The sequence below is a fragment of the Cibotium barometz genome, chromosome 30, assembly GCF_041138505.1.
Source record: "Cibotium barometz isolate CiBa-2024 chromosome 30, ASM4113850v1, whole genome shotgun sequence".
Classification (NCBI taxonomy): domain Eukaryota; kingdom Viridiplantae; phylum Streptophyta; class Polypodiopsida; order Cyatheales; family Cibotiaceae; genus Cibotium; species Cibotium barometz.
This window is the reverse complement of record NC_141075.1, coordinates 44,722,934-44,747,252: the sequence shown is the minus strand read 5'-3', so window position 1 is coordinate 44,747,252 and position 24,319 is coordinate 44,722,934. Positions and strand designations below refer to the sequence as shown.

Genomic DNA, 24,319 nt, shown 5'->3' with positions numbered 1-24,319 from the left:
GGACTATACATTGATGAGATCTCTGATTATATTGGGACACGAGGGGACAGAGGAGCCCAGTTGGCTGGCACTTGGATACCTCTGCTCTTATATGCTGATGATATTGTGCTTATAGCAGACTCACCAGAGGGTATGCAGAGGCACTTGGATATTTTACATGCTTATGCTTAGGACAGTGGGTTCTCAGTTAACCTTGGTAAGACCAAGGTTATGGTGTTTAATACTACAGCTCAGTGGGTCTGGAGATCAGCGCCTATTTCACATATGGGCAGGAGACAGTGGAGTATGTTGACTCATACACATATCTTGGAGTGGTGTTCACTGGGCCCACATTTTCCATGAGGGGGGCAGCAGAGGCCAAACTGACTAGAGGATATGCAACACTAGGAGGAGGTCTAGAGAGGATGTGCTCACAGGTACAGTTTCAGGAGCCACGCACTAAGCTGTGGCTTTTTGACACGCTGGTCACATCGGCGATGATATATGAAGTACAGATTTGGGGGCCTAGCCTAGCTCGCCACAGTCGATCAGGACACACATACGATGGATGGAGATCGATGGAGAGACCACTTGTGTCCATGATCTCCAAGATGATTCGGGCTAAGGCCTCGTACCCCATGAGATTATCAGAGCCGAGATGGGAGCACCACCGATCGTAGTCGAGGCTCTTGCCAATCAGTGTCCTTCATTCATAGCACCTGGGAGCTTCCCCAACACCGGTATGCACGACTTGCTTTAGAGTCCTCTCATCAGCTAGCCATGGAGGGAGACACTTCATGTTGGTATGTGCAGATAGCATCCTGGTTTGAGCTCCATGGGTTCAGTTTAGACAAACTTCCACCCTTCCAGTACTCTTCGGAGGCACCCTCTCTCACCTTGACACATTCTGAGATTAGTAGAGTCATCAAACAGGACCTCATTCAGTTGGACACTAGGAGGACATGGCTAGAGCCCTCACAGGAGTGGGGGACGAAGATGGCTTTCTATAGAGACCATCTTCTCCGCACCACTGAGGATGGCTTTATACTTAGACCGAGCTACATGGATACCCATCTGTCTCATGGATTGAGGTGCGCCATTGGGCAGATCCGCACCTCTTCACATCAGTTAGAGATAGAGACAGGAAGATTTAGAGGCATACCTCCAGGGGACAGGATTTGTCAGATTTGTTGGATAGAGCCTGAGACGGAGGAGCGCTACATCTGTCGCTGCACAGCATATTATGAGATTCGAAAGCGCTACCATTCCCTTTTCAGAGAGGGATTTGGACCACTGTGGCTAGAGTCATGGACTATTGTGATCAGAGATGCTTGGGTTTTTATCTCCTGGAGATCCGCAGGCTCAGAGAGTCCACTATCAGGAACAGACGCCCGACTGGCAGGGAGTCCACACAGAGACAGATTACCCGGGAGGACACACAGCCGACAACCCAGCAGCAAGCACCCCGTGGGACTCTAGTTGAGAGAGCTATCCAGTTGGGCAGATCCAAACGCCCGAGGGTTCACGGATCCTCAAATCACAGACGGTGCCTACACCGGAGGATTCAGAGCATCATTGCGAGGCATCGAGCTCGTCCGACCAAGCATCTCACTATGGCAGATATCCAGGCCATCCGGCAGAGACCCATGCTAGAACTCCTAGGATGATTACCACTCCAGCCATATACTGTTGTACTCACTGTCGCTTTTGTACTCCCCCATATTCATGTATTCATGTATCCACGTACTCATGTACCCCATTTTGACTAGTAGCATTAGCTTCCCACTCTCCCTAGTTGCTACTTCCGGATGCTCCCTACTGATGTATTGTAGGGCTAGATACTTACCTTCAGTTCTTTCTTTTCTTTTCCAAACAGTGTATCAGATGTCCCATGGTTGTAACTTTGGTCTCATAGGTCACTTTGGCCTTTTGAAGACGTTAATATAACATTTCATTTCATTTCTCTCTCTCTTCGCAAGCAAGTTTTGTTTACGAGATTAGGATGCAGAGGATCAAGCTACATATGCACAGGATGATGTTCTTGGAAGAGATGTGTTGTTGCTCTTCATCTCGGACTTATGTGTATTCAGGGATTGCTTGACACGTCCTCTATCTTTCTCTCTCTAGGTTTTGGCTACCGTGATTTGATGGTAAATCTGCCATGGAAACACGACATTGGTCTTTCGAGAAGAAACAGGACTTTGGTATCAAGGAAACAGGCTAAGGTTTATGGATACAGGTCTTTGCTTTATCGGATACACGTCATTGGTTTCATGTGGAAAACATGTCTTTGGATTCATGTGAACAGGTTCTAGTTTTCTCGAGGTTACATGCAAGCTCTAACTATAGGGAAGGACATATGGTTTGGTACAGTCCTACTACTTTTTGGGAAAGGGTTTGAGCCATGGTTGCAATGGAGAAGACCTTTTCAGGGAGGTGTTGTACAGGTGTGCCTTCTCTATGGAATGCTTTGCTGTAATAATGAGAATTCTTATTTGGAAGTCCTGGGTGAAAAGCTATAAGGGATCCTGTTGGTAGAGGATTCTACGAGTTGTAATATGTACTCAAATTTTGTTCAAGTAAAGAAATACCGCAAGGGACGCCACTACGTTTTGGGGCCAATCGGTGTCCTTGTATTATTTGCAGGAGCACTCTGGCTCCCCCTGTTTGTTTCCTTTTTCAGGTCCCCATGGGTGATGAAGTGTTTTGTGTGCAAGTGTTTGTTCCACCGCTCGTCAGATTTCTTAAGGCCGGTTTCATGGTTCCATCGCCGGGATATCGTCAACTTTCTCAAGGAGGTGGTTGTCACATCAAAAGCTTCAACATGTGGAAAGTGAAAAGGAAGTGCAGGAGACAGTACAGGATTGTGTGTCTTTGCCTATATGAGGTGAAGAGGAAAAGCTAAAGATGAAGCTCCGGAGAAAAGACACCAAGGACAGGAAATAGTGGCCAGGAACAAGAAAGCAGTTGAAGTGTTATGGTGCAAGAGATGGGTTGAAGGCTATGGCTTTTGACACTTTGTCACCAGTGGTATCTTCACAGAGGCTTCATGAGGTTTGGAAGGCAGCTTCTTTCTATGTTTAGCAGTGGTGATCTACTATGCTTCATTAGGGACTTGTGCTTACCACTTGGGTAGAGTGCAAGCAAGTTTTGGGTGCCTGAGGTTGTATCAGATGAGGCTCAGATGGAAGTTGAGGAACTTGATGAGGTTCTTATTCCCGAGCAAATACTCGCACACAAGGAAAGAAAGGTACAAGGTAAAGTTTCCCGTCGCTATCTTGTGAAGTTTAAAGAACTATTCACCGATGGATGCAAAGTGGATGGAGGAGAGTGACTTAGCAGATTCACCTTAGGTATTGCAGCTTTATCGTTATGCCTTTGAGTTGGAGTCGACTCTTGCGACGGCTCATTCAGGTTCAGCAAAGCATGGTTCTGGAGCATTGCCTAATGCTCAAGAGGGGGGTAGCATCTCCGCTCCCTTGTTATAAACAGGCTCAGTTTTTTATCTAGGAGTCGCTTGGTGACATCTTTGTATTCACCCGAGGTACTGAGGCTGACAATACATCTGCTTATGCTTATGGGACTTCTATGATATTGTGTACTAGTCACATGAGATGGTAAAGTTGGGTTTGGTTTAGCTCAGTCTGCAGCAACCTGAGTTAACACTTCGAGACTCTATGAAGGGCATACGTCTTGCGAGCAGTCCTAGAGTTGGTTTGGTTCATATATGGATTGAACTCTATCTCTACATGTATTTATACACTTTCCGAGGTATTATTTTATTCTGGTGCCATTGGATCCTGGTACCCTTGAGAATACATGGGTGATACTCTGGATGTGTCAGGATGAGATGCATGTATGTTGATATGATACATCAAGTACTTTATTATGTTCATCATTGGGTGTGATTCCTACGGGATAGCCATGAGACATATGTGGGAAGTACTTAGTGGATGTACTGTTTGGATGCATTGAGTGCTTTCATGTGCTCATGTTGTACCTCCAAGTGTGGATGCCCATGGGTGTAAGGCTTGCGAGCAACCCTGAGACTGTTATTTTGGAGTAGGTAGAGCATCTTGAGGAGCATATTGTTTGCGAATGCATATGTGTCATGCATATGTTTGTCATATGTAGAATGATGCATGGTTTTGTTTTTGGCTAACACAGGTTACGTGTTTCCACTTGGTTTTAGACTTTTGCTTCAGGTTCTGAAGGAACAAGCAAGAGTTCTGTGTCACTTTGACGTGACAAGGTGGCCTTATTGTCCAGGATGATTGTTTCATCACCCAGATGCACTGGAGGGGCATTGCTTTGGTCATATGGGAAATCTTTTGGATGCTTACTGTGTTATTGAGTGCAATCGAGGACGCTTGCTATTTTTCAAGAGGGGGTTATGTTACAACCCTGTGTTTTTCCCTCTGGACAACAAGCAGGTGGACACGGGCACGGGATGGACATTGTGAACAGACATCAGTTGGATATGAAAAGGAAACCCATATATGGTGGCCAGCCCAAGTGTGAAAGGGGACAGAAGGGATTTTTAAAGTTATAAGGTTTAATAACCTTTGATGACTTAAAAATATTATTATTATTGGAGACATGCGTTTTGTTATTCTGCTTTTGGCTTTTTGGAGAAAAGCGGAATCACCTCTTTATAAAGGACGAAGGGTGGCAGATTCGAGGCAGGTCGCCGTGTGGATCATCGTGTGGCATGGCGCATCCCCTTGAGCAGGTCACCATGTGGAGGCTGCACGTGTGGAAGAACAGCTGCACACATGGGCCATAGCAGGTGGCTGCTACGCACATGGGCTACAGGTTGCTGCGCACAAGGGCTACACGGCGGCTGCTGCGCACATGGGCCACAGCAGGCGGCTGCTACGCGCATGGGCTACAGGCTGCTGCGCAGAAGGGCTACAGGGCGGCTGCTGCGCATGGGCTACAAGCAGGCTGCGTATGGCTGAGGACGCCACGTGGACTACAGCCAGCAAAAGGGGGCCAGGCGGCTGCGCATGGGCTACGGCCAAGTAGGCGACCAGGTGACTGCGCATATGGGCTGCTGCCAGTCGGGCAGCCAAGCAGGCTTCTGGTGGGAGGCTGCACGTGTGGAAGACCAAGCGGCTGCGCCTATGGGCTGCAGCCAACAGCGGGAGTCAGGCGGGAGACTCTCTATAGCCAACCGGGCAGCCAGGCGGGTGCAGGCGGGCTGCATGTGTGGAAGCAGCCAGCGCGAGTCTCTCTCTATCTCTCTTGGAAGAAGGTGAGCTGAAGGAGGCACCGAGGGGCTAACAACCAAGGGGTTTCTCTCTCTCTTCGCAAGCAGGTTTTGTTTACAAGATTAGGATGCAAAGGATCAAGCTACATATGCACAAGATGATGTTCTTGGAAGAGATGTGTTGTTGCTCTTCATCTCGGACTTATGTGTATTCAAGGATAGCTTGACATCAAGGTTGTTAGAGGCGTCAGAGGCGTTTGGTATGAGCCGGGTATGGTACGTGCCTCGAAAGACTCCTATTTTTTAGAAACGTTAGAGGCGTCTGTTTTATATATATATATATATATAGTGTGATAGATAGATATAATATATATAGTGAAAGTTGAGAGAGCAATAGAGAGACTAGAGTGTGTGTGTATGAGCCTTGAGGGAGGGAGAGAGAGGGTGTGTATGAGAGGGAGAGAGAGTGTGTGTGTGAAAGAAAGAAAGCTGTATTAAACATCTGCAAAAGGCCAAAATGACCTATGCGACCAAAATGGTCCATCATCATCATCTGGATACATCATCAAGATTCAAGGGTACAGAGTAAAATGAAATGAACCGGTAGAGTATAGAGAGAGCTCCAAAAGTGGGTATAAAGAACATCATCATCCTAGTGTGTTTAAAGTTTGAACTTTGAACTTTGGGTCTTGAGAAAGACTTAAGGGAGGGAGGGAGAGAGAGAGAGAGTGTGTGTCAGAGGGGCTGCCTTGGGCCCTTAAAGCCCCCGTCTAAAGACTCAAACCAGCAAAAAATAATAATAATAATAATAATAAATAAATAAATAAATAAATATATTTTTGTGGACGTCTCGATCAGGCACTTGTACACCTCAAACGCCTCGTACCGTTAGAGGCACGCCTCGTAACAACTATGCTTGACACGTCCTCTATCTTTCTCTCTCTAGGTTTTGGCAATCGTGATTTGATGGTATATCTGTCATGGAAACAAGACATTGGTCTTTCGAGAAGAAACAGGACTTTGGTATCGAAGAAACAAGCCTAAGGTTTATGGATACAGGTCTTTGGTTTCATGTGGAAAACATGTCTTTGGATTCACGTGAACAGGTTCTAGTTTTCTCGAGGTTACATGCAAGCTGTGACTATAGGGAAGGACATATGGTTTGGTACAGTCCTACTGCTTTTTAGGAAAGGGTTTGAGGGTTCCATGACCTTTTCAAGCAGGGAGGTGTTGTATAGGTGTGCCTTCTCTATGGAATGCTTTGGTGTAATAATGAGAGTTCTTATTTGGAAGTCCTAGGTAAAAAGCTATAAGGGATCCTATTGGTAGAGGATTCTACGAGTTGTAATATGTACTCAAATTTTGTTCAAGTAAAGAAATACCGCAAGGGGCGCCACTGCATTTTGGGGCCAATCGGTGTCCTTGTATTATTTGCAAGAGCACTCTAGCTCCCCCTGTTTGTTTCCTGTTCCATGTCCCCATGGGTGAGGAAGTGTTTTGTGTGCAAGTGTTTGTTCCACCGCCCGTCAGATTTCTAAAGGCCGGTTTCAGAAGACTTGGAGCAGCCAACAACGATCCAACACTCCAGCAAAATGATGAATGAATTAAATGGCAAAAAGCCTCATGTATACAGCACAAATAGCCAAGTCGGCCAATAGAAGAAACCCACGACTTGTGAAAAATACCTACGACTGAGAAAGAGTGCCTAAAAATGTGGGAAAAAACACCCACGACTGAGTAAAATACATCAGATAAGTATGCTAAGTATGCTGCATAAATGGTGCAATAATTGCGATAAATGCTAGAGATGAACACAGTCCAACATGTTCCATGAGGGATTTGGCCCTCTCCGGGATCATTGACTTCCCGGACCAGCATTGCCTAGGGCTCTTCTTGCTTAAGCTCCACACAAACAAGGACACTTTCCACCAGCTTTTTCCAGACCCAGGAGGCGGACACCCATACAATGGATCCCGTGCGCCTATCTCAGGCTACTACGGACCCGAGCCCCCAAACGTCAACCATGATCTCCTCGTCAGCTCTAAATCCAAGGCATGCTCCATCACCATCGAGCTACCTTTCCACGTTACATAGGTGAGGGAGACCTCTCAGCCATACGCATTAGCCCCATGCTTGATATTTTGGAGAGTGGTATACCATCTATTGGGGCTGATGCTCATCTCATGTTTCATGTTCCTAGTATTCCATGATAAGATTTCCATGGACACTTTTGTATCACTCCAGTGAGAGTTTTGATTTGTTTCTATTTTATTTTCCACTCCATGATGAGATACCATGGACATTATTGTATCACTTTGGTCTCACAAGCCCATTGGGTTTTTAGTAGACGCTCTCTCTCTCTCTCTCTCTCTCTCTCTCTCTCTCTCTCTCTCTCTCGCAAAAAGAGAGCCATAAAAAGAATCAAACCTGTATGGAGGGCTTATTAAGATGCCCAAGGTTAGAGGTTGTCTGCCGAGGTTCTTGCCCAAGCATCATAGTTTGTGGATTGATCAGCCGAAAAGCATCAATCACCACCTTGCCTTTCACACTTTGAATCGGATCCACAACAACCGCAACGGCCCTCTGATTCAAAGCTTCAAAACTCTGTACAAAAGGTCTAAAGAGTAAGACTCATTCTTCCAGTTACCAGTAATTAGTTATGCATTAAAAGCAATACTTGGCACTCCAAGATAGAAACACACAGCCAAACCACCATATACAGATTACAAAATCCACAATCTCTTTGCTTGACTGGGTTGGAAAAAGTGCGTTCTAGGACCACTCACATCAAAGAGAAACACACAAACACAATAGCACGCATGACTGAGATAGCCAGCTGTGAAATCTTCCTTGGAATCCACCTTGGTTAAACTGAATACAGTAGCAACACATGCTGAAGCTGCTTGAACAAAGCTAGAGGAGAGGCTGAAGCATCACCCAACTTTTATTGATTTTATTTACTTATGCCTTCATAAGACTGGGATATATCCCAGCTTACAAATTGAGAGAAAGTTGCATTAAATTTAAAGCCTTTTAAAAAAATGCAAAGAATACAAGGACACAGAAAAAAGTGCAAATTTCTAGAAGTTTAGAGTTCCAATCAATAGAGTGACTGTTGGGATAAGTCGGTGCTTATGTGTGTGTAACAATGTGTGAGCAGCCCCTGGTTGTGTCTACGTGTGAACCACCTCTTAGGAGGGTGGATAAGCATGCATTCAATAAGGATCAAAATGGTTTGTTGTAAGAAAGACCTATATAACAAGGGCTTGTACTTCATTTTGAGATATCAATCAATCTACATTGAGTTGCAATCATCTCTCTAGAGCATTGAGTTTCTCTCTCTACACTCTCTCTCTTACTGCTCAGCACTAATGGAGGTTCCATCCTCCTCAGCCTTGCACTCTATTAGGACCTACAATTGATATCAAAGCCATTGCAGCCTTGTACCAGCAACCAGCGCACAGTAACCATAGCTTTGCTCGCTCTCGTCATCAGCCTGGCGCAGCCCGCACAACCACTTGTCCGACTGAACTAAAACCAATGTGCGCATTTGCTCCAGCAGTCGACAACACCCACATTGGGAGCTGGAGGACTAGTTGTCACCATTTGGCCACCCAATTGGTCCACCCGTGCTTTCTTATCATGTATGTACATAGGACTTGCCGGGGATTGATACCACTCATGTGATACTGTAGACTTGGCTTTCCGTTGGGACTTGTGCCTCCGTGTACATGCCTAGAAATGCTTGGTGGATTGGTGTTCCATTGGGTCTGGTAACCTCGTGTACTTCCCTGGAACACGTCTATTTTGGTATAGTCTCATGAACGGGGATTGTCCATACCAATGCTGCATTGCATAGCATCTTTATGTGCTTGCCTGCAAATGAAATTGCATGTTGTTTTCATGCCTACATGACCTATGTGTAGTTTCGGGCTAGGGGACGCCCGCCCGTGAACCGTGCATGTGAAACTGTCTGCTGACATGGTTGTGTGGCATGTGAACAGGTGGTAAGTATTACCCAATCTAGGCTCAAATAGCCCTTAGGACTTAGCCAATATTTATAAGTGAGTGCGTTCCCACTTCATTAAAGTTTGGGCGTCCAAAAGTCACTTATAAATTATGACCGCTTCCAAGTTCACACTCACTGAAGTCCCGAGGCGGACAAGACTCAATGTCCAGGACCTGATCCTCCCCTTTTACTCATGAATGGGCATCTCCCCATGTCCCTTCACCTGATTGGACCCCAATCCACTTACTTATTAAGAGAAAATTCATGTTTTCTCTTCATGAAGATTTTTGGAGGCTGAAAACACTGTTTTTCCACCATTTCTCTCCATTTCCAAGCTCTCCATAGCCATACCCAACTTGCTAAGGTGTTTTTCAAGCTTCCAAGAGTGTTTCCAAGTGCTAATCACTCTCCTACTCACTGCTAATGACTGAAATTCAACAAAACAGCTCTCATTTTGCTGTAATTTCTAGTCTTTTTGCTGAAAACCCTAATTTCAGCTCTCCTTTCTCAAGTTGAACCATAGGGGAAGCTTTCCCAAGCTTCCCTTCATCCTCTTGAAGACTTTTGTCACGAAGAAAGGCGACAAATCAAAGATCTCAACACTCCAAGGACTTCCATCTCGCGAAGACTTCCGCTGTCATCGCGAAGACTTCCGCTATTGGTAAGCTTTTATGCTTAAATATGGGAGCAAGTAGCAAGAGAGAGGAATCGGATTACAAGATCACATACCCTGTGTAGTGTTCTCTTGTCCTACGTGCTCTCTTGCAAATTGTTGCTACCATGTGTTGGTGGAACAATAGAGAGTAGATGGTAGGGAACATGGGCACTTGAGAGGGTAGTGTGGGTTGCAAGTCTACATCGACAACCACTTGTTTGCAATACTGTATTCATATGCATTGGTATGGAAATCTGGTCAGAAATGCCCATGACACTATGTACTTGATTCTCCCAAGATCAATTTACTTTATTTGAGGGAGGGGTCGGCCGTTCCGGCTCATTGTGTGTCCCTTGTCAATTCAGCGAGCAAGTGTCCATCAAATCTTAGTGTATTTAAGTGTATTGATTAGCATTGTGTTCAACTAAGTTACATTGGTATCAGAGCATACGGTTCTCTTTCACTTCTATCGTGAGAGACGATCACCGTGAACTAGCTATCTCTACACATAGAACATTATGGACAGCCATATAATGAATGTTGGAGATGCTAACACAAGAGGCAGGGACAATGAAATGCCTACTTCCAATGCTTTACAGGATGAGCAAACTCATGTGGTGCACAATAGGGAACATGAATATGTGGGATAGCCGTCCCGTGGCAAAGAGAAGATGCAGGAAGAAGAGTCCATAGTCTTGAGGGCTGAACTTACTCGTATGCAGGCTCTTCTCCATGCACAACAAGAAGAATTGAAATTTGAATCTCTATCGCCGCGAGGATCCATTGGTACATGACCGTTTTTGAAGGCCAAGAAAGCTGAATCTTATATGGATCATGCAATGGCAATGATTGCTCAAGAGTTGCACATGCAACCGAGGGATGCAGCACGTGCATACTTGGCTCGTACCGAGGATGCCTATGCAGAAAAGGCAACCATCTTACATGTCTTGGAAACCCACAAGTGCCCGAACAAGAACTTATGTCTAAGAGGATGAATCTCCATGCTATGGGAGAGAAACAATCAGTGACTTCACGCCATGCAAGAACACCTAATGTAGCCCGTGAAGGATACAATGTTTATGGCAGTGGTCAAAATGTATGTCAAATGCCATTGCCGGCTGAAAATGTGCATGCACAACACATGCAACATGGGCTGCAATTTTCTGTTGGTGCAGGTATACCGCGTATCTCTCATGCCACTCATGCCTTCGAGTGTGCTCGTGAGGGAGAAGTTATGGCTAAAAATGTGTCAATGCATGTTGAGGGGTCAGCCATGCCTCATGCTTACAGGGCACATGTATCTATGCCTTATGCATCACCTTTTGGTCCAAGAATGATGCCAGTCACAGGGGCTGTCCCAATGGACAAACATGGGGGAAAACATGTTGAGATGCACACACATGCATCAAAGTCTCGTGACTTCAAAGCCGGAGACAAATCTATGAAGTTTGACACATATCATGGGGAATATGATGCATCAAAGGCACTTGCTTTTATTGCCCAGTTTGATATTGCTTTCAGTGATAAGGATTTCACTTAGAAATCCATGATTCGGCATGTAAGCATGTTCATGAAAGGCACTACTGCCCATTGGTGGCTCACAGAGAAGCTCTCACCGAATCCTATTAGATCATGGGAAGAGTTCAAGAAGAGGTTCTATGCTCAATTCTTGCCTCCCAATGCATTGAATGAGATAACAATGAAGTGGGATTGGGTAAAGCAAAATGAGGGGGAATCGGGAAATGCATATGTACAAAAGTTTTGGAAAGTGCTCTTGGAGGTGTCTCCATTTATGCATGTCACGGAGGCGGAAAGGAAGAGAAGGTTTCAATCGGGATTGCAACCCGTGTACAAAGCGGGACTACAAATGTATCCTGGTCATACCTTACACCAATTAATCGCAGCCGCCACCGCCACCGCCACCGCCACCGAGCAATTGGAACTCAAATTGAGTCGATCCAATAAGGCTAAACCCTCATTTCAAGGCAAAGAGAGGGCTGTCCAAAACCTGCAAAATGATGGACAGCCACCTAAAAAGGACCAAAACCAAGATAAAAATGGTCCAAAGGCTCAAAATAACACTACCAAGAAGCGTCCCTTCAAACTGAGAGACTATGGTCTCACTCCGGAACAGAAAAAGCAATATATGAGTGAGGGGAAATGCTTTACTTGTGGTAGCACCGAGCATATTGCAAAGGCATGCCCAAACAAGAAGAAGCGTGATAATGCAAACGCATCAAAGCCTAATGTGCATATGGTTCCGGATGTGCAAGGTAACACTTCACATGATAGAAAAGATAGAGTTGTATGTAAAGCTTGGGGACAGCTCAAAGATCAGCCCCCTTTGTTCATGTTTGATGATTGTGCATCTGAAAATTTCATATCCACTCAGATGGCAGCTGCTTTGGGTATTGAAGTGGAGGACATGGGTCCTCAAATTGAAGCAAGGGCTGCCTTTGTTGGTAGAGAAGTGCAGGTCATGCCTATTTTTGGCAAGTTACGCATATACATTCAAGGCTATGTGGATCATGAGAATTTTCTTGTGGCGCCTTTGAATGGTTGTGATGTATTGCTTGGAAAGCCTTGGCATACACGTATTGATCCGTGCAAGGCTTACAAGACCAACAGGATCACCTTCATGCATAAAGGCCGAGAACATGTAATTGATGCTGGTGAAGAGGGTGATACCATTCCCCTTGTATCTCATGTACAAATTAAGTAAGTAATGAAAAAGAGTGTTTTTGCGTACTTGATTTTTGTACGAGATCATGTTGAGGAAAATAATGTACATGTAAACACTCTTAGTAATGATAGGCTGAAATTTTTGCAAGAGCACAATGATTGTTTTGCTGATGAGTTACCAAATGAGTTACCACCTATACGACCGGAAGATCATCGCATTGATCTTGTGCCGGATAGCTCACCACCTAATAGGCCAGCCTATCGTGTAAGTGCATCCCAAAAAGAGGAGATCATGAAGCAAGTGAATGAGCTTCTTGAGAAGGGTTTGGTTCAGCCAAGCTCTTCCCCATATTGTTCACCCGTCCTCTTGGTTTAAAAGAAGGATGGATCCTTTCGTATGTGTGTGGATTATAGAGCTTTAAATAAGCTTACCATCAAGAATCGGTTTCCGATTCCACGCATAGACGACATCCTTGACAAGTTGGATGGATCGGCATGCTTTAGCCAAATTGACCTCAAGAGTGGGTATCATCAAGTGCGTGTAGTGCCTGAGGATGTACACAAAACTGCTTTCAGGACAGCATTTGGGCTATATGAGTATCTTGTTATGCCTTTTGGTCTTACAAATGCCCCAGCTACATTCAATAGAATGATGGACCGCATATTCCGTGGGTACAGGAAATTTACAAGTGTCTTCTTTGATGACATCCTAGTCTTCTCGAAGACCGAAGAAGAGCATAGAGCTCATTTGGCCATTGTTTTTGAAGAGCTCCATAAGCATAAACTCTTCATAAATGCAAAGAAGAGTGAGTTCTTCTTGTCAGAGACACATTATCTTGGGCATATTGTGTCCAAAGATGGAGTGCGGATGGATCCTGCAAAGATTGATGCAATTCAAAATTGGCCCGAATTGAGTTCGGTGCATGAGATCCGTAGTTTTCTTGGATTATGCTCTTACTACCGTAGGTTCATTCGGCACTTTGCATGGATTGCTTCTCCCTTACATGATTTGACAAAGAAGAAGGCCGTGTTCAAATGGACTAATGTAGAGAGAGATGCATTCCTCAAATTGAAAGATGCAACTACTCATGGTCCAGTGTTAATCATTCCGGATTTGCAAAAGATTTTTTGTGTGGAATGTGATGCATCTGGAAATCGCATAGGACCTGTCCTAAATCAAGAGGGACATGCCGTGGCTTATGAGAGTCGTAGATTGCATGATGCAGAGCTATCTCTTGGCATTTATGAGAAAGAGCTCTTGGCTGTATTTCATGCACTTACTATATGGAAACATTACCTTCTTGGAACTGATTTCACTGTGAAGACAGATCACCAGAGTTTGAGGTATTTTCTTACTCAAACTAAGTTGTCAGAGAAGCATATGAGGATGGCCAATTTCCTCTCTATGTTTCATTTTCAGATCTTGCACACCCCGGGAAAGAAGAACGTAGTGGCCGATACATTGTCACGAAAGCCGTATGTAACAGCTATCTCGGTTGCCTCTCATGGGGACTCGTCTACTATGCGTGATTTGTATCATACGGATGCTGATTTTGCCACTATTTGGGCTGATTTGTGGGCTGGTAATGCACATGCCTCATATGTGATCAAAGAGGGTTATCTCATGAAAGATAATTGCCTATGTGTGGTGTCTGACATGAGACAAAAGGTTTTGGATGAGTGCCATGCTCCTCCATATGCTGGTCATAGAGGCATAATGCCTACTACGCACATGATTGAGCGGTATTTCTTTTGGCCAGGTTTAAGGAAGGACATAGAGGCACATGTACGTGCATGTATCACCTGTCAAAAGGTCAAATTTGATAGGCAGAAGGCACCAGGTTTGCTTCAGCCATTGCCTATTCCCACGCAGCCATGGGAAAGTATTACAATGGATTTCATTATGGACTTGCCATGTACCCAACAGGGTAATGATGCAGTTTGGACAATTGTTGACAGGTTTAGCAAGCAAGCTCATTTCTTGCCAGTCAAGAAGACCATCAAAGCTGAGCATATGGTTAAAATATATCTTGCACAAGTGTTCAAACATCATGGAATGCCGAAGTCCATTGTGGGGGATAGAGATCCCAGGACTACAAGTCTCTTTTGGCGGACCTTATTTGATAATATGGGCACCAAATTGGACTTCTCATCATCTTATCACCCTCAAAACGGATGGGCAAAGTGAGGCTGTAAATTCAACCGTGTTGGATCTCTTGAAATGTTATGTGGCGGATCAGAAGTCTTCTTGGGAGAAGTACTTACCGCTTGTGGAATTTGCATACAACAACACAGTGCATGCATCTACGAGAAAGGCCCCGTTTGAGATTGTTTATGGTAAGGTGGTTTTGCCACCCATCCTTCGCACAAAGGATGACATATTTGCAGCTGATGAGTATGTAAGAGACTTGGATATTGCTTTTGCTCAGGTGCGGACAGCCATTGCAAGGTCACAAGACAAGCATAAAAAGGCTGCCGATAAGCATAGAGGACAATTGGATGTTAATGAGAATGATTGGGTATTGCTGAAATTTGAGAAAGCAAGACTTGCAAAAAGGCCTGGCAAAGAGAGTGCATATCCTAAGCTTGCAACCAGGTACTATGGGCCTTTTCGAGTGATCGAGAAGATCAATGAAGTGGCTTTCAGATTAGCATTACCTAGTCATTGGCACATACACAATGCTTTTCATGTGAGTCTCCTTCGCAAGTATGTAGGACCGGAGCCCAGTGAAATGGTCATTGAGGATCCACCAGAAGTGGATGAGCTTGAGGAGATCTTGCAGCCAAAGCAGATTTTGTATCACAAGGAACGCAAGCTTGCTGCAGGCAAAGTTGTAAAGCGTTACCTTGTAAAGTTTAAGAACTATCTTCCCATTGATGCTAAATGGGTAGATGAAGAGTTCTTCAGAGATTGCCCGCATGTGCTTCAGACATATTTGGATGCTTTTCAGTTGCGGACAACTGTTTAGAAGCCGGGGGGGATGTCACCATTTGGCCACCCAATTGGTCCACCCGTGCTTTCTTATCATGTATGTACATAGGACTGGTGTCCATGGCAGTTGTTTATGCCGGGGATTGATGCCACTCATGTGATACTGTAGACTTGGCTTTCCGTTGGGACTTGTGCCTCCGTGTACATGCCCGGAAATGCTTGGTGGATTGGTGTTCCATTGGGTCTTGTACCTCGTGTACTTGCCTGGAGCACGTCTATTTTGGTATAGTCTCATGAACGGGGATTGTCCATACCAATGCTCCATTGCATAGCATCTTTATGTGCTTGCCTGCAAATGAAATTGCATGCTGTTTTCATGCCTAGGGGACACCCGCCCGTGAACCGTGCATGTAAAACTGTCTGCTGACATGGTTGTGTGGCATATGAACAGGTGGTAAGTATTACCCAATCTAGGCTCAAATAGCCCTTAGGACTTGGCCAATATTTATAAGTTTTTTTTTCCCCCGAGAAAAGATCCTTTCATTAGTTATATAAAAAATGCCCGTAGGGCTACAAAAAATCTCTCCTGCTCATAAGAGAAAAAGAGCAGTGAATACAGCATGGCAGCTCGGGAGACTCTCCCTAGGTGCTGCAAAATACAAGCATCAACACAAAGGACTGAGAGGCTAAATCATACAATAGGGGGGGGGGGGAAGAGCCAAACAGGTGGCCTGTAGTGCCAACGGGGGAATCCCGTGTGTAAGGTGTAGAAGGGGTGAAAAGCCTGGCGCCGCAAGATCGCCTCATCCGAGTCTTTCCGGATGCGGTCGTAGTGTCCTCGCAGGGTGTGGATCAACTCCTGCCAAATCCCCCGTACAGTCTCTGCTGGTGGCTCCAATCTCCCCTCAAAGGCCGTGAAGCACCGGGCCCTCCAGGTGAACCAAATGGTGAGGCTGCTGAGGAGCTCCCATCGTAAATCCCTCTCCTGTGTCCAGCTGGCGGACGAGAAATCCGGTGCCGGAACCAGGCGAGGCTGGCCCCTAATAAATCTGATGGCCTGACTGCCCTGCTCCATCTCATAGCCCATCGTAGGCCCTGACGAGGTCGACCAAGCAGCGGCACCCCACGTAAACATACCCTCTGGAGAGAGGGGAGCCAGAATACGCAGCATCCGCAGCCAAATCTGCTGCGCCTGAGGGCAATCCCAAAGGCAATGTCTCTGTGTCTCCATAGGGTGGCCGCATCGCACGCAGGCCGCCGGAAGACCGCTGTAAACAAGCCAAGTGCCAACTGCTGAGCCCCTGTGGGCGATCAGCCAACTGAAAAGTCGAGATCCTGCGGGCCTGTCGACTAGCCCAGAGCCAAGCCCAAAAATTCTCCAGGAACTCCTATGAGAGTCCCTGTAGCCGCCAATGCCCCGCTGCCGTGCTGGAGAGACCGTCGTCCAATGCCGCCCCAGCCGAACAGTATACTGAAAAAAGGTAATCTCTGTGGCCTCAAGGGATGCATAAGGATCATGCCACTCGTACTCCCCGGGGTCCCACTGTAGCCGGGCCAAGGGGCGCGCTGCATATGCCCATATGCGCCAATCCGAGAGCACATCTGCAGGGTCGGGGTCAATATGCCACTTCCGAGAAGCGGCGGCCACTACCCGAATCCTCTGAAAGGTGCACTCTGCAACCAAAGGCGACTCCACCTCCACTCTCTGGAGTCTACCCTCATCCTGAATCTCATAGTAGAGGCAGCTGCCATCCTCAGTGCAAGCTCTGACTGCAATCAGGATCTCCAACTGTGTAAAGGCTCCCATCCACCGTGGGGCCACTGGCTCGAGAGGCGTGAACCACTCCTCTGTGAGTGCCTCCTGAATATCATCCCTCATAATCAATCCCCCTCTGAAGTGACTCAGCCTCTCCACCTGGATCTCCTCTGGGAGACTGCAGAAGGCCTGCCAGTCTCCAAAACTACGAGCTGGGCTTGCCGCTAAAGGTCCCCAGGCTAGACGAGGCCGAGAACCCAGCATATGAGCCTGCTCCGTGCGAACCGCTGGGCTCCAGATGAGCGGCTGTCTGGCCCGCTCCTCAACACAAGAAGGAGGTCGCTGAGAGAGCCCCGGTCTCAGCAGCTCCCAAGCTCTCAGGATACTCAAAGCAAATCTGTCCTCCCATCCTCTACTGAGGCCTGTCCTCCTCATCTCTATGAAGATCCAGCGAATCTCTGGTGCCCAAGTACCCCCTGGGGACGCCCGAGCCTGCAGCCGCTGCAAGAGGAGCTCTTTCCAAGGCTCAGCGCCTGGAAGCAACCCCCGAACAATAAGCTTCCCCAATAAGGCTCTACTCTGATCGACTGGATCTATAATGCCCAAACCTCCCTGAGCCAGCGGAAGTGTAATAACTGCCCATGCAACCTTTGCCCGAGCTGGCTGACCGTCCCGCCCAGACCACAAAAAGTTCCTGATCAACCTCTGTACCTGGCTGATGCAAGAGCTCGAGAAAATCCAGCAAGACGTAATGTACCACATGGTCGCTAACAGCACCTGATTTGCCACCACCACCCTCCCGGCCAAGGATAGTCGAGCTGTACTCCAATACAAAAGCTTCTTCCGAATGCTCAGAAGAAGCGGGGCAATCTGCTGCTCAGGTGACAAATCTAGGCCAATCTGGCATCCCAAATATCGCACTGCTGTGCCTGGAGGAATCCATCTAAAACCGGGGTCCGGGCTCCATGCCGGAGTGGGAGCACTACTGATCCAAAAGGCCACTGTCTTGCGCCAATTGATCAATGCTCCCGAAGCTGCACTAAAAACCTGGAGCGACTGCTCTGCCCGAAGAAGATTAGCCTCTTGGCCATGCAAAAATAAGCCCGTGTCGTCTGCAAACTCAGCATCAAGCAGGTCCTCCCCCCGGACTAGGAGCTGAAGTCCTCTCAAACCAACCTCCTCTGCCGTCAAATACATGCTCATAGCCTCCGCAAAGAAGAGAAAAAGAAAAGGGGCTAGGGGACACCCCTGACGGACTGATCTGGTCAGCTCAAAACTCGGCCCCCGTCCTCCTGCAATCAGCACCTGGCTGCGAGCTGTGGAATACAGAGCCGCCACCCCTCTGATCCATCCTGGCTCAAAGCCCAGGCGAAGCATAGTGCCCTCTAAGAAACCCCAATCAACTCTATCGTATGCCTTCTCAAAATCGAGAAGCATCACGACCAAGTCCTCGCCAAGAAATCTAGCTCGGGCCGTCGCCTCCCAGAAAGTAAAGATGTTGTCAAGGATACTGCGCTCCTTGACAAATCCTGTCTGAGTAGCATGAATCAACTCCCCAAGGAAGGGCTGGATCCTCAAACTCAAGGCCTTTGCTAAGACCTTGTAGACAGTATTGAGGATCGTAATAGGCCTCCATCATCTGATACTCCCTCCCCCTTGGGGATAAGATAGATCAAGCCCTCTGAAAAGCTCTGCGGCATCACCCCAGTGTCCAAAACATGCTGAAAGCCCCTGCGGAGGCCTGGCCCCAAAAGGTCCCAATAGCGCATAAAAAAGGCCGGCGTCAGTCCGTCCTCCCCTGGGCAACTATGTCGCGGCAAGACCCTCAAGGCCTCGGCAAGCTCAATCTCTGACAGAGGCGCACCTAGAACTGTACGCATACGGTCTGTGACCCTCCTCTGCACATGGGCCCACACAGTCTGTCTGCAAACATCTCGATCCTCAGTGGCTGGCTCCGCTGAAAGCAGGTCTCTATAAAATGCAGTGGCAATGGCTCTGATCTCCCCGAGCTCAGTAGCTACCGATCCATCCGGTCTACCAAGCTGGCGGACTCCTGCTCGCGCATGACGGGGTCCAGTGATCTCAAAAAACTCTCCAGTCACTCTATCACCAAGCTGCGTCCACTGAGAGGCCTGACGACGATAGTAAAACTCATGTCTCTGCTCCTCTACCTCTCTAACCTCCTGGCGTGCCTCGCTCAGCTGGGACGCCACCCACTCACATGCAGGCTGCTGCTCCTGAAGGCGCTGTAGCGAAGCAAGGCTGCGTCTCAGCCGATGCTCCCGCTCGCGAATCTCTCCCAGCCGTGTCAAAGCTGCAGCGTGTAGAAAAGAGCTAAGATCGGTGAGTCCCTGGGCACACTGGCCCGCTGCATCCTGGTCAGAGCACTGACTATCATGCCAGATCCTCTCAATGTCCTCTGCGAGACTGGGATCTGTAAGTACCCTCTCTGGGATCCTCAACTGCTGCAAGCTGGGCTCCCGTGTCCCCTCCTCCAATGTCAATATAACTGGCACATGATCTGAAAATGAGGTGCCAGCGAGAATGCCGACGGAGCCCCCTCGCTCCCCTAACCAGTCGCCCACATAAAAGCGATCAATCCGTGATAGATTAGTCCCTCCCTGCCGGCGATCCGACCAAGAGAAACTAAGACTGTCCTGAGACCGGGAGAAAGCTCCATGCTGCCATGCATCAGTGATCCTCAGTGACATGCAAAACCGGTCCCAAGCTGCAAGCTCCGTGCCGTGCACTGTAACATGACTACCTCCCACCCTATCTGCCGGGTCCTCAAGCATGTTGAAGTCTCCCCCGACACACCAATGTGCGGCCTCTGGCAATGCATCCGTAACCTGGGTCCAGAACTCTGCTCTGGCACTAGCATGATTGGGCGCATAGACGTTGAGCACACCCAATAGCTCATCCTGCATCCTCAGAATGACATACTGTGCTCTACCAGGCACAATGATCCCTCGATCCACAGTGGCCCGCCGCCATACATCTGCAATGACCATGCATACTCGTCCCTGTCCACCCAAAGGACCAAACCCTGCAGACCAAAAAGTGTCCCATCTACCAGGCATCACCGAACCATATCTCTGGATCCTGCTCTCACCCAAGTGGTGCTCCTGCATCATCAAAATATCAATGCTGCCACCAACCAGGCATCTCTGAAGCTCCTGCCTCAAGCAACCACGATAGCGTATAAAGTGTGCTCCGCCAAGGCCCTGTACATTCCATGAGATGATCCTCATGGATGCCCTGCTGAGGTGGATGTTGTCTCAGCCGTACGGCGGGCCTTCGCAAGCGGCTTGGATGGAGAGTAGTCCCCATCCGAGCAGCTGCGAATCTGCCCACCCGGTGTACTGCAAGAATCCCGGATCAGGCGCCAGTGGCTGTGGCCCATGGCGACTGCCTCCCGCTCTGACAGAGCAACCTCGTGTATACACACATATCCAGGGTCGCGTGCTAAGTCTGCCACTATGCGCACGACCAAATGCCGAATCCCTGAGGTATCCACACTCCCGGGATCCAAGAAAAAATGAGCCAACTCCCAAAGTCGGCCTATCACATCTGTCACCTCCAGATCGCTCATGTGATGAGAAAACTCAACTGCCTGAGTCTTCAAAGTGCTGAGAGCAAGCTCTAGAGTCCACTCCCGGTCGCAAGGGCCACATAGAGGGAACGAGAAGGCCACCGCTGAGTCTAGTGCCTCCTCCCCGCGGGCCGGAGGTATCACTACATGAACTCGGATGGGTGCTGGCTCATGGGGGCCCTCTGCTCCAAAAAGCCGTGTGAAGGTATAATCAAAAGCCTCCGAGCGCTGTCTAATGCCAAGGCGACTCAGCCGACTGCGGATAGATGAAATTCGTGATCCCTAATCAGCATAGGTCTCCTCTGTGATGCTCGAGCGTGGTCGGTGCTCAGCGCTCTCCGGACTGCAGGTGAACGCCAGGGAACTGCCAGGGCCTCCAGGGAAGGTGAGGCGGGCGGAGGGGGAGGAGGGGGAGGCGAGGGGGGTGGAGAGGGAGCCGCTGCCGAAACCGGAGCGGAGACGGGAGGAGGCGATGGTGGAAGCGAGGCGGTGGGAGGGGACGGGGGTGGGGGGGGGGGGGGTGAAGGAGGGGGTGCTGGCATCTCCTGGTCCTCAGTCGTCGCCGCGGGGGTCTCCTCCTGGAGGGGAGAAAAGCTGTTCCTCACGGGAACCCAGTGAGGCTGAGACTGTGGCTGCTGCTGCAGCGGTCTCTGGGCGTGCTGCTGCCGGCTGTCTCCCTCGGCGGCGCCCCTGTCCAGGCTGCCACTCCGAGGTCTCTGTGGCCTGAGCAGGTGTCCCGGAGGCAGCCTGCCGAGCCGAATTTTTGGGCGGGCCATCAGTAGCCTGCTGCTGTGGTGAGGGTCGGGGTCTCCTGCGAGGGCAGGCCTTGGCCAGATGACCGACCTGCCTGCAAATGAAGCACTGATTCGAGAGCCCCGAGAACTCCACTCTCTGATCTATCCATCCCCCCCCCTATCCTAGCTAGCTGAATGACCTTAGGAAGGGAGGAGATGTCAGACACCAACACTCTGACCGAAGGTAGCCCAGCTGCTCTGGCCACCACTGAAGCTGCTGAGGGGCCAGTCTCTAGTACCGAGCCCACCAATGCTCCGAGCCTGGAGAGGATCGGAAGATACTCCCGGCGGAGTCCAGGGAAGCAAACTGTAACATGGAAGAGGCGCTCTCCCTGCTCCGCCGCTGCTGGGTCAAATCCATGCTGCCAAGGTCTGAAGAAAGCCCGAGCACCCCTGATGTCAAGGGGACTCATGGCAAGGACCTTGGCAACGCTCTGGGCGGCCTCGAACTCGATCTGATAATGTCCCCGGCCCAGGAGCTGTACATCCAGGATCTTGCCCACATCTGCAAGAAGGCGGGCCTGAAGAAGATCCCTGATCTCCCCTCTGCTGGGGCGAGTGCCGACTATACGGCAGATGGTGGAATGAGCCTGGAGGCGTTCCACCTCTGCGGTGAGGCTCGCTTCCTCTTCTGGCGAAAGAGAAAGCCTGATGGGGGTGTCCTCAGCGGCGGGCGAGGGGGCTGCGGATGAGTCCCTCTGAGGCGGGGCGGAAGGATCCTCCATCAGAGTCTGAAGCTGCGGCGAAGGTGAGGCGCAGGCGGGATCCTGCTGGAACCGAGTTGCACACAGAGAGGCGGAATACGGAGCAAAAAAGGAAAACAAAACCCCCAGGGGGCAGAAGCAAGAAAAAGGAGGGAGGGGGGGGGAGCAGGCGAAGGAGAAAAAACCTAAAAGGGGGAGGAGGGCGGGGGCTGCACGCAAGAGGGAGGGGAGGAAAGCGAGTTGGCGGAGGGGGGGGGGATGAGGCGCTGCAGAGGGGAGGAGGGCGCGAAGACAAGGGGGGGAGGCGCGAAGGAGAGCAAGGCGGCGGCAGCGAAGGCAGGCAGGAGGAGGGGGACGCAGCAGCGAATGCAGGCGGGGGGGGGGGGGGGCTAAAAGAAAGGCGGCGAGCAATGCAGGGAAGGCAGGGGGGCAAGGAGCGAGGGGAAGGCGAGGGGGCAAGCAGGCAGGGAGGGCGACGGGCGCTGTGCAGCAACGCGAGCAGGGAGAGGGGGCGGGAGCTTCAGCGAGCCGGTGACTCCTCAATTGACCTACAACATGTGCCACCCAATTGTTCGGCCAATATTTATAAGTGAGTGCGTTCCCACTTCATTAAAGTTTGGGCGCCCAAAAGTCACTTATAAATTATGACCGCTTCCAAGTTCACACTCGCTGAAGTCCCGAGGCGGACAAGACTCAATGTCCAAGACCTAACCCTCCCCTTTTACTCATAAATGGGCATCTCCCCATGTCCCTTCACCTGATTGGACCCCAATTCACTTACTTATTAAGAGAAAATTCGTGTTTTCTCTTCATGAAGATTTTTGGAGGCTGAAAACTCTGTTTTTCCACCATTTCTCTCCATTTCCAAGCTCTCCATAGCCATACCCAACTTGCTAGGGTGTTTTCCAAGCTTCCAAGAGTGTTTCCAAGTGCTAATCACTCTCCTACTCACTGCCAATGATGACTGAAATTCAGCAAAACAGCTCTCATTTTGCTGTGATTTCTGGTCTTTTTGCTGAAAACCCTAATTTTAGCTCTCTTTTCTCAAGTTGAACCATAGGGGAAGCTTTCCCAAGGTTCCCTTCATCCTCTTGAAGACTCTTGTCGCGAAGAAAGGCGACAAATCGAAGATCTCAACACTCCAAGGACTTCCATCGCGAAGACTTCCGTTGTCATCGACTCTACTTGCTATTGGTAAGCTTTTATGTTTAAATATGGGAGCAAGTAGCAGGAGGGAGGAATCGGATTACAAGATCACATACCCTGTGTAGTGTTCTCTTGTCCTACGTGCTCTCTTGCAAATTGTTGCTACCATGTGTTGGTGGAACAATAGAGAGCATGGTAGGGAACATGGGCACTTGAGAGGGTAGTGTGGGTTGCAAGTCTACATCGACAACCACTTGTTTGCAATACTGTATTCATATGCATTGGTATGGAAATCTGGTCAAAAATGCCCATGACACTATGTACTTGACTCTCCCAAGATCAATATACTTTATTTGAGGGAGGGGTCGGCCGTTCCGGCTCATTGTGTCTCTTGTCAATTCAGCAATTTACTTCTTGTATTTGAGTTAGTGTCTGAAACCAATCCCGTGAAATGAAATGAAATGAAATGAGATAAATGGACACCAGCACTGGGGCCGGAACGGGCCGACCCCCCCCTCAATATATGATATATTTATTGGGAGTATTTAACAAATACAATGCTCCATAGGTTCCAAGAACCAGATGATGTCCATGTACAAAATGAATACAGTACCAAACAAATAGGCTCGAAGTAGATATTCGAAGCAGAACGACCACTAGCGTGGTCCAGTCTCTACGGTCCTGTGCTTTCACTGGACTCCGCGGAGAGCGCCTCACTGGTGTTCCAAGACCACGCACAAACAGGCGCTCTTGTACTAACGCCTGGCTCTCCCGATCTCAGCACCTTTGGACCGTGGTTCTCCAATAGCTTGGACTACCCAGCACCGAACGGGTGTTGCCGTGGAGAGAGTCCCTTAT

General features: G+C 48.7%; 1 protein-coding gene across 1 annotated transcript in view; it reads right to left on the bottom strand.

Moving 5' to 3' along the window:
• Positions 1-24,319, bottom strand: part of LOC147621539 (26S proteasome non-ATPase regulatory subunit 14 homolog) — a 140,821-nt gene that overhangs the window by 88,113 nt on the left and 28,389 nt on the right. The window contains exon 4 of the mRNA XM_086824305.1: positions 7,619-7,795. Coding sequence (XP_086680431.1) covers positions 7,619-7,795 — 177 coding nt within the window. The remainder of the gene's footprint in view (positions 1-7,618; positions 7,796-24,319) is intronic.